We start from the raw sequence: 10,766 nt of genomic DNA on the forward strand, positions 1-10,766 counted from the left end.
TTTGCCCCAAATTTACACACATTGATGGCATTTCTGCCTGGATGCTGCGCCTGAAATTTTAGCTCTCTATCTCCTTCCTTGTCACAGACATGGGCTTTTCAAGTTTTCTCTAGTTACAAGAATCGATGACCCGGGTCAACATTTTTAGAAAATTTTCAATATTCCCCAATTTGCCCCAAATTTACACACATTGATGGCATTTCTGCCTGGATGCTGCGTCTGAAATTTTAGCTCTCTATCTCCTTCCTTGTCACAGATATGGGCTTGTCAAGTTTTCTCTAGTTACAAGAATCGATGACCCGCGGGTCAACATTTTTAAGAAAATTTTCAATATTCCCCAATTTGCCCCAAATTTACACACATTGATGGCATTTCTGTCTGGATGCTGAGTCTGAAATTTTAGCTCTCTATCTCCTTCCTTGTCACAGATATGGGCTTTTAAAGTTTTCTCCAGTTTCAAAAATCGATGACCCGGTTGTCAACTATTTTCCAAAATTTTCAATATTCCACAATTTGCCCCAAATTTACACACGTTGATGGCATTTCTGCCTGGATGCTGCGTCTGAAATTTTAGCTCTCTATCTCCTTTCTTGTCACAGATATGGGCTTTTCAAGTTTTCTCCAGTTTCAAAAATTGATGGCCCGGGTCAACATTTTAAGAAAATTTTCAATATTCCCCAATTTGCCCCAAATTTACACACATTGATGGCATTTCTGCCTGGATGCTGCGTCTGAAATTTTAGCTCTCTATCTCCTTCCTTGTCACAGATATGGGCTTTTAAAGTTTTCTCCAGTTTCAAAAATCGATAACCCGGGGGTCAACTTTTTTCCAAAATTTTCAATATTCCCCAATTTGCCCCAAATTTACACACATTGATGGCATTTCTGCCTGGATGCTGCGCCTGAAATTTTAGCTCTCTATCTCCTTCCTTGTCACAGACATGGGCTTTTCAAGTTTTCTCTAGTTACAAGAATCGATGACCTGGGGGTCAACATTTTTAGAAAATTTTCAATATTCCCCAATTTGCCCCAAATTTACACACATTGATGGCATTTCTGCCTGGATGCTGCGTCTGAAATTTTAGCTCTATATCTCCTTCCTTGTCACAGATATGGGCTTTTAAAGTTTTCTCCAGTTCCAAAAATCGATGACCCGGGGATCAACTTTTTTCCAAAACTTTCAATATTACCCAATTTGCCCCAAATTTACACACATTGATGGCATTTCTGCCTGGATGCTGCGTCTGAAATTGTAGCTCTCTATCTCCTTCCTTGTCACAGATATGGGCTTTAAAACTTTTCTCCAGTTTCAAAAATTGATGACCCGGGTCAACATTTTTAGAAAATTTTCAATATTCCCCAATTTGCCCCAAATTTACACACATTGATGGCATTTCTGCCTGGATGATGCGCCTGGAATTGTAGCTCTCTATCTCCGTCCTTGTCACAGACATGGGCTTCTCAAGTTTTCTCTAGTTACAAGAATCAATGACCCGGGTCAACTTTTTTCCAAAATTTTCAATATTCCCCAATTTGCCCCAAATTTACACACATTGATGGCATTTCTGCCTGGATGCTGCGCCTGAAATTTTAGCTCTCTATCTCCTTCCTTGTCACAGATATGGGCTTTTAAAGTTTTCTCCAGTTTCAAAAATTGATGACCCGGGTCAACGTTTGTAGAAAATTTTCAATATTCCCCAATTTGCCCCAAATTTACACACATTGATGGCATTTCTGCCTGGATGCTGCGTCTGAAATTTTAGCTCTCTATCTCCTTCCTTGTCACAGATATGGGCTTTTAAAGTTTTCTCCAGTTTCAAAAATCGATGACCCGGGGATCAACTTTTTTCCAAAACTTTCAATATTACCCAATTTGCCCCAAATTTACACACATTGATGGCATTTCTGCCTGGATGCTGCGTCTGAAATTGTAGCTCTCTATCTCCTTCCTTGTCACAGATATGGGCTTTTCAAGTTTTCTCCAGTTTGAAAAATTGATGACCCACGGGTCAACATTTTAAGAAAATTTTCAATATTCCCCAATTTGCCCCAAATTTACACACATTGATGGCATTTCTGCCTGGATGCTGCGTCTGAAATTTTAGCTCTCTATCTCCTTCCTTGTCACAGATATGGGCTTTTCAAGTTTTCTCCAGTTTCAAAAATTGATGACCCGGGTCAACATTTTAAGAAAATTTTCAATATTCCCCAATTTGCCCCAAATTTACACACATTGATGGCATTTCTGCCTGGATGCTGCGCCTGAAATTTTAGCTCTCCATCTCCTTCCTTGTCACAGATATGGGCTTTTCAAGTTTTCTCTAATTTCAAGAATCGATGACCCGCGGGTCAACATTTTTAAGAAAATTTTCAATATTCCCCAATTTGCCCCAAATTTACACACATTGATGGCATTTCTGTCTGGATGCTGAGTCTGAAATTGTAGCTCTCTATCTCCTTTCTTGTCACAGATATGGGCTTTTCAAGTTTTCTCCAGTTTCAAAAATCGATGACCCGGGGGTCAACTTTTTTCCAAAATTTTCAATATTCCCCAATTTGCCCCAAATTTACACACGTTGATGGCATTTCTGCCTGGATGCTGCGTCTGAAATTTTAGCTCTCTATCTCCTTTCTTGTCACAGATATGGGCTTTTCAAGTTTTCTCCAGTTTCAAAAATTGATGAACCGGGTCAACATTATTAGAAAATTTTCAATATTCCCCAATTTGCCCCAAATTTACACACATTGATGGCATTTCTGCCTGGATGCTGCGTCTGAAATTTTAGCTCTCTATCTCCTTCCTTGTCACAGATATGGGCTTTTCAAGTTTTCTCTAGTTACAAGAATCGATGACCCGCGGGTCAACATTTTTAAGAAAATTTTCAATATTCCCCAATTTGCCCCAAATTTACACACATTGATGGCATTTCTGCCTGGATGCTGCGTCTGAAATTGTAGCTCTTTATCTCCTTCCTTGTCACAGACATGGGCTTTTCAAGTTTTCTCTAGTTACAAGAATCGATGACCCGGGTCAACATTTTTAGAAAATTTTCAATATTCCCCAATTTGCCCCAAATTTACACACATTGATGGCATTTCTGCCTGGATGCTGCGTCTGAAATTTTAGCTCTCTATCTCCTTCCTTGTCACAGATATGGGCTTTTCAAGTTTTCTCCAGTTCCAAAAATCGATGACCCGGGGATCAACTTTTTTCCAAAACTTTCAATATTACCCAATTTGCCCCATATTTACACACATTGATGGCATTTCTGCCTGGATGCTGCGCCTGAAATTTTAGCTCTCTATCTCCTTCCTTGTCACATATATGGGCTTTTCAAGTTTGCTCCAGTTTCAAAAATTGATGACCCGGGTCAACATTTTTAGAAAATTTTCAATATTCCCCAATTTGCCCCAAATTTACACACATTGATGGCATTTCTGCCTGGATGCTGCGTCTGGAATTGTAGCTCTCTATCTCCGTCCTTGTCACAGACATGGGCTTCTCAAGTTTTCTCTTGTTACAAGAATCGATGACCCGGGTTAACTTTTTTCCCAAATTTTCAATATTCCCCAATTTGCCCCAAATTTACACACATTGATGGCATTTCTGCCTGGATGCTGCGTCTGAAATTTTAGCTCTCTATCTCCTTCCTTGTCACAGATATGGGCTTTTAAAGTTTTCTCCAGTTTCAAAAATCGATGACCCGGGGATCAACTTTTTTCCAAAACTTTCAATATTACCCAATTTGCCCCAAATTTACACACATTGATGGCATTTCTGCCTGGATGCTGCGCCTGAAATTTTAGCTCTCTATCTCCTTCCTTGTCACATATATGGGCTTTTCAAGTTTGCTCCAGTTTCAAAAATCGATAGCCTGGGGGTCAACTTTTTTCCAAAATTTTCAATATTCCCCAATTTGCCCCAAATTTACACACATTGATGGCATTTCTGCCTGGATGCTGCGTCTGAAATTGTAGCTCTCTATCTCCTTCCTTGTCACAGACATGGGCTTTTCAAGTTTTCTCTAGTTACAAGAATCGATGACCCGGGTCAACATTTTTAGAAAATTTTCAATATTCCCCAATTTGCCCCAAATTTACACACATTGATGGCATTTCTGCCTGGATGCTGCGTCTGAAATTTTAGCTCTCTATCTCCTTCCTTGTCACATATATGGGCTTTTCAAGTTTGCTCCATTTTCAAAAATTGATGACCCGGGTCAACATTTTTAGAAAATTTTCAATATTCCCCAATTTGCCCCAAATTTACACACATTGATGGCATTTCTGCCTGGATGCTGCGTCTGGAATTGTAGCTCTCTATCTCCGTCCTTGTCACAGACATGGGCTTCTCAAGTTTTCTCTTGTTACAAGAATCGATGACCCGGGTCAACTTTTTTCCCAAATTTTCAATATTCCCCAATTTGCCCCAAATTTACACACATTGATGGCATTTCTGCCTGGATGCTGCGTCTGAAATTTTAGCTCTCTATCTCCTTCCTTGTCACAGATATGGGCTTTTAAAGTTTTCTCCAGTTTCAAAAATCGATGACCCGGGGATCAACTTTTTTCCAAAACTTTCAATATTCCCCAATTTGCCCCAAATTTACACACATTGATGGCATTTCTGCCTGGATGCTGCGCCTGAAATTTTAGCTCTCTATCTCCTTCCTTGTCACATATATGGGCTTTTCAAGTTTGCTCCAGTTTCAAAAATCGATGACCTGGGGGTCAACTTTTTTCCAAAATTTTCAATATTCCCCAATTTGCCCCAAATTTACACACATTGATGGCATTTCTGCCTGGATGCTGCGTCTGAAATTGTAGCTCTCTATCTCCTTCCTTGTCACAGACATGGGCTTTTCAAGTTTTCTCTAGTTACAAGAATCGATGACCCGGGTCAACATTTTTAGAAAATTTTCAATATTCCCCAATTTGCCCCAAATTTACACACATTGATGGCATTTCTGCCTGGATGCTGCGTCTGAAATTTTAGCTCTCTATCTCCTTCCTTGTCACAGATATGGGCTTTTCAAGTTTTCTCCAGTTTCAAGAATCGATGACCCGCGGGTCAACATTTTTAGAAAATTTTCAATATTCCCCAATTTGACCTAAATTTACACACATTGATGGCATTTCTGCCTGGATGCTGCGCCTGAAATTTTAGCTCTCTATCTCCTTCCTTGTCACAGATATGGGCTTTTCAAGTTTTCTCCAGTTTCAAAAATTGATGACCCGGGTCAACATTTTAAGAAAATTTTCAATATTCCCCAATTTGCCCCAAATTTACACACATTGATGGCATTTCTGCCTGGATGCTGCGCCTGAAATTTTAGCTCTCTATCTCCTTCCTTGTCACAGATATGGGCTTTTCAAGTTTTCTCCAGTTTCAAAAATTGATGACCCGGGTCAACATTTTTAGAAAATTTTCAATATTCCCCAATTTGCCCCAAATTTCCACACATTGATGGCATTTCTGCCTGGATGCTGCGTCTGAAATTTTAGCTCTCTATCTCCTTCCTTGTCACAGATATGGGCTTTTCAAGTTTTCTCCAGTTACAAGAATCGATGACCCGCGGGTCAGCATTTTTAAGAAAATTTTCAATATTCCCCAATTTGCCCCAAATTTACACACATTGATGGCATTTCTGTCTGGATGCTGAGTCTGAAATTGTAGCTCTCTATCTCCTTCCTTGTCACAGATATGGGCTTTTAAAGTTTTCTCCAGTTTCAAAAATTGATGACCCGGGTCGACATTATTAGAAAATTTTCAATATTCCCCAATTTGCCCCAAATATACACACATTGATGGGATTTCTGCCTGGATGCTGCGTCTGAAATTGTAGCTCTCTATCTCCTTCCTTGTCACAGATATGGGCTTTTCGAGGAATTGGATTTCGGGCCAAAATTGTCAAAATGACACCAAACTTGCACCAAAGAATCCTGGTGCCATGGGGATGTTGTGTGTGAATTTGGAGCTTTTTGTGTGTTTCCTAGGCCAACATATGGCCCATCCAAAAAAAGTCAAAGTGGATAAGGGTCCCCCTTACCTCCTCTGAAAAAAATGACCAAAATTTAAATTTTCTTTAAACTCATACCAATGAATCATCGTGCCTCCCAGAGTGTGTGTGGGGATTTTTTGAGCTCTTTAGTTTCTTCCTTGTCCAAAAATTTGGGCTTTTAAAGGAATTGGATTTCGGTCAAAATTGTCAAAATGACTCCAAACTTGCACCAAAGAATCCTGGTGCCATGGGGATGTTGTGTGTGAATTTGGGGCTTTTTGTGTGTTCCCTAGGCCAAGATATGGCCCATCCAAAAAAAAGTCAAAGTGGATAAGGGTCCCCACTTACCTCCTCTGAAAAAAATGACCAAAGTTTAAATTTTCTTTAAACTCATACCAATGAATCATCGTGCCCCCTAGAGTGTGTGTGTGGATTTTTTGAGCTCTTTAGCTTCTTCCTTGTCCAAGATATGGGCTTTTAAAGGAATTGGATTTCGGTCAAAATTGTCAAAATGACACCAAACTTGCACCAAACAATCTTGGTGCCATGGGGATGTTGTGTGTGAATTTGGGGCTTTTTGTGTGTTTCCTAGGCCAAGATATGGCCCATCCAAAAAAAAGTCAAAGTGGATAAGTCCCCCCTTACCTCCTCTGAAAAAAATGACCAAAATTTTAATTTTCTTTAAACTCATACCAATGAATCATCGTGCCCCCCAGAGTGTGTGTGTGGATTTTTTGAGCTCTTTAGCTTCCTCCTTGTCCAAGATATGGGCTTTTAAAGGAATTGGAATTTGGACAAAATTGTCAAAATGACTCCAAACTTGCACCAAAGAATCCTGGTGCCATGGGGATGTTGTGATTGAATTTGGGGCTTTTTGTGTGTTTCCTAGGCCAAGATATGGCCCATCCAAAAAAAAGTCAAAGTGGATAAGTGTCAAAAAATGGCTGTATCAAAAAATCTGAAGAGCAAAACTGACAACGAAAATAAGATATTTCATGAAGAATGGACAGAGAAATATGCTTTCATCCTCCCCAGCTTTATAAATGCAAAGCCCACATGCCTGATATGTAACGAGGGTGTCTCTGTATGCAAAGAGTATTATATTAGACGGCACCACGAAACGAAGCATGCTAATTTCAAGGTTGCATTCCCTCCGAAGACAGAGGCACGACAGCGCAAAATCGAAGCACTGAAAGGAAGTTATGCATACAGCAGCAGGATCCTGGTGCGAGGCCTCACATCCCAACAGAAGGTAACGAGTGCATCGCTGAAAGCGTCGTGGGTACTCGCAAAGCACAACAAGCCGTTTGTTGATGCAGAGGTCTTTAAGGAGATGATGGTGAAAGTTTTGGAGGAACTTGATACCGGCAAGTCGATGGATGGTGTGATCGGGTCAGTGAAACAGATGTCCCTCTCTGCGAGGACCGCTGCCCGCCGCACAGAAGTGCTGTCCGACGCAGTGCAGGGTGCAATTATCGACGGTGTCAGTCGCGCAAACTACTTCTCCTTAGCCATAGACGAGAGCACTGACAAAACAGATGTAGCACAGTTGTGCGTTTATGTTAGATATTATGATGGGAAGGATTTCAAGGAAGAGCTGCTGTCTCTAATTCCATTAGAAGGGCACACCACTGGAGATGTTGTATTTGAGAAACTGGAAGAGTTGCTTCAGTTGCATTCATTATCATTTGAGAGGGTTAACCTAATCCTAATCCTGCTATGGTGGGAAAGCACAGAGGTCTGGTGACTAGGCTGAAAAAAATCGCCCCCCAAATCCATGGGCTGCACTGCCTCATCCACCAAAGTGTCCTTTGTGCCAGACTGAGTGGCGAACTAAGGGATATCATGGACAAAGTCATGAAAGTCATTAATTTTGTCAGAGGTACATCAAGCACCCAGCATAGGCTTTTCCGACAACTTGTGGCAGAGTCAGAAGATGCCACCGACGATGACTTGCTACTTCATAATGATGTGCGCTGGTTAAGCAAGGGGAAAGCGCTGGATCGCTTCTGCGTGCTATTGAATGAGATCAAGGCGTTCCTTGGAATGAGCAAGAGCATAGCAGCAGCTGACCACCTTATCCTGCTGGAAGATGAAAAGTTCATGTCCAATGTAGCGTTTTTATCTGACATATTTGGCCACCTAAACCAGCTGAACCTTCAGCCACAGGGGAGAGACAAAACAATCGTGGACATGGTTGAAAAACTGGAGTCATTCACGAGGATGCTTGAGATGTTTGAGGCAGACATATCCACCGGCAGGCTCCTACATTTCAGCACCTTAAAGAGGACAGCGGGAGAGGTGACGGAGCTGATGGTTGACTTCATCAAGAAGCTACGAGCCAACTTCAACTCTCGGTTTGATGACTACTCCATCCCCAAAGACATCATTGACTTTATACGTGACCCTGCAGTAAAAATAGCCGACAACTTCTCCTCCCTGGCAAAAGCAACGATCCCCTCTTTAGATCAGGCTGCGCTGGAAATTGAAATGATTGATTTCCGAACCACCTCAGTTGTGCGAGATCCGCTGAGAAGTGCGGAGTCTCTGTGTGCCTTTTGGGTTGGCCGACTATGCTCCGAGGAATACAGCAACCTCAAGAAAGTCGCACACTACATTCTGACAATGTTCCCTTCCACCTACGTGTGTGAGTCCTCATTTTCAGCCATGAATGCAATAAAAACGCACGAGAGGAATAGACTGACTCACAAAAATCTGGATAACTGCCTGAGGATTAAAGTGACGTCTATTTCACCAGATATCCAGAAAATAGTGACAAGCGGGAGATGCCACTTTTCACACTAGGTAAGTAATCTATACCAGTGTCTAATCTGAACTGAATTTTTAATGAATGTCTCGTAGGCTAGGCCTAATTCTTACGAAGCATACAGTAAATGTAACACTTCTGCTCTGTCGTAACAGGAGCTTCGAGCACTCCAGCCCATGGTCGAGCCTCTTTTTTGCACTGATTTGTTCCGATTTGACAGGGCAAGTGTATTACATTACATTACGATCATTTGGCGGACGCTTTCATCCAAAGCGACTTACATTACATTATCACCCTTCGCAGAGGGGGGAGCAATTGAGGGTTCGGTGCCTTGCTCAGGGGCACCTCAGCAGGGACTCGAACCGGCAACCCTCCGGTTCTTAAGCGGAAGCTCTACCCACTCGACTACTGCCTCCCTATTGTATTGTTATCAGTTTACATTTTTGGTGTAATAACTTGAGTAGGCTACGCTATGTTTGAAACTCGTGTTTTACTTTTCACAGTCTGTCTGCACCAGGGCACTGTCCACTGACTTAATTTTTTTTTTGCATGTTGAGCGTTCACGCTGCACCTCGCTGATGTGCTTATTCACCCTTGTATCCAAAAGAAACAAATAAGCATTATTGTTAGACTGAGGAAATTTTTCTGTTTTGGAAAATGAAGTTTGTAAATAAAGAGCATTTTTGAGAGTGGCAGTCTCGCCTCGTCTTCATTCGCTTATCCGGGGTCGGGTCGCGGTGGCAGCAGCCTTAGCAGGGAGACCCAGACCTCCCTCTCCCCGGCCACTTCGTCCAGCTCTTCCCGGGGGATCCCAAGGCGTTCGCAGGCCAGCTGGGAGACATAGTCTCCCCAGCGTGTCCTGGGTCTTCCTCGAGGCCTCCTTCCGGTGGGACGTGCCCTGAACACCTCACCAGCGAGGCGTTTGGGAGGCATCCTGATCAGATGCCCGAGCCACCTCAACTGGCTCCTCTCAATGCAAAGGAGCAGCGGCTCAACTCTGAGCTCCTCCCGGATGACTGAGCTTCTCACCCTATCTCTAAGGGAGAGCCCAGCCACCCTACGGAGGAAAATCATTTTGGCCGCTTGTACCCGCGATCTCGTTCTTTCGGTCACTACCCACAGTTCGTGACCATAGGTGAGGGTGGGAACGTAGTGGAGTCCGCTTCACTGCCGACGCCGCACCGATCCGTTTGCCGATCTCCCGCTCCATCAGACTGGCAGTCCGATTTCATGTTTTTTCATTTTCATTATCTAATCTAGTTCAAACAACCTCGCGGGCCAGATGTTTTTGCTCACGAGCAAAAACATAGGTCGCCTATTGCCGACCTATGCTCTATTCAGATTTCAATAGCGTTGAATAATGTGTGGATAAGAAATAATAATAATAATAATAATAATAATAATAACAATAATAATCAATATTGTAAATATTGATTCTTTAATGTATATAAAGCTATTATGATATCAATTTTAAACTACGTCAACTTTGAAGTTGAATATGTATATGTCGCCCTCTTGTGGTTAAATGGAATACTGCATTCTCAGCAGCTCTTCAGAAAACAGATAAAGAGAAACAAGTTGCTGATCACAAGGAGTACAAGTTGAGGATGTGTTTTTCGGAAACTACAATGTAAATAATTTGTATTTATTCTGAGTCGAGCAGCTGGACTGTAGTAGTGCACAGCAGGCCCTTGTAGCCACTAGACTCCGCAGAGTCTGTCCAGTTGTACCAGACGCTCATGCTTCCGATTCATGACTTCGTGAAAGTCTGGCACAACTGCTGCTGCAGGTCCTTGTAGGCAGTAGACTCTTCTGAGACTCTTTAGATTCTCCTGCATACAAGGACCAGCTGTGTGTCTGCAGGCCACCAGAGCACAGCTGAGCTGAGTTACTGGGACAGTCTGCTCGTTTGCTGTTGGGGAGGGAAGTGACACAAAGACTTTGAGGACTGTTCACTGGGTTTGACACCCCTGCTCTAGCTCTTTCCTTGTCCAAGA

At 42.3% G+C, this 10,766-nt stretch overlaps 1 protein-coding gene across 1 annotated transcript; it reads left to right on the plus strand.

Moving 5' to 3' along the window:
- The first annotated feature begins 6,942 nt into the window (after positions 1 to 6,942).
- On the plus strand, positions 6,943 to 8,869 carry LOC142996019 (SCAN domain-containing protein 3-like). The gene is made up of 3 exons (XM_076146885.1): positions 6,943 to 7,664; positions 7,883 to 8,649; positions 8,865 to 8,869. The coding sequence occupies exons 1-3, from the start codon at positions 6,943 to 6,945 to the stop codon at positions 8,867 to 8,869; spliced, it is 1,494 nt and encodes a 497-aa protein (XP_076003000.1).
- Positions 8,870 to 10,766: the final 1,897 nt, after the last annotated feature.

This window comes from Genypterus blacodes, unplaced genomic scaffold (genome assembly GCF_046128005.1).
Source record: "Genypterus blacodes isolate CSIRO-AG114 ecotype Tasmania unplaced genomic scaffold, CSIRO-AGI_Gbla_v1 ptg000036l_1, whole genome shotgun sequence".
Classification (NCBI taxonomy): Eukaryota; Metazoa; Chordata; class Actinopteri; order Ophidiiformes; family Ophidiidae; genus Genypterus; species Genypterus blacodes.

What these genes read in the sequence shown, in the direction of transcription:
- LOC142996019 (XM_076146885.1), top strand. Translation starts at nt 6,943, where the DNA reads ATGGCTGTATCAAAAAATCTGAAGAGCAAAACTGACAACGAAAATAAG. An exon ending in GTATTTGAGAAACTGGAAGA is followed by an intron (nt 7,665 to 7,882) that starts GTTGCTTCAGTT and finishes TAATTTTGTCAG; the next exon opens with AGGTACATCAAGCACCCAGC.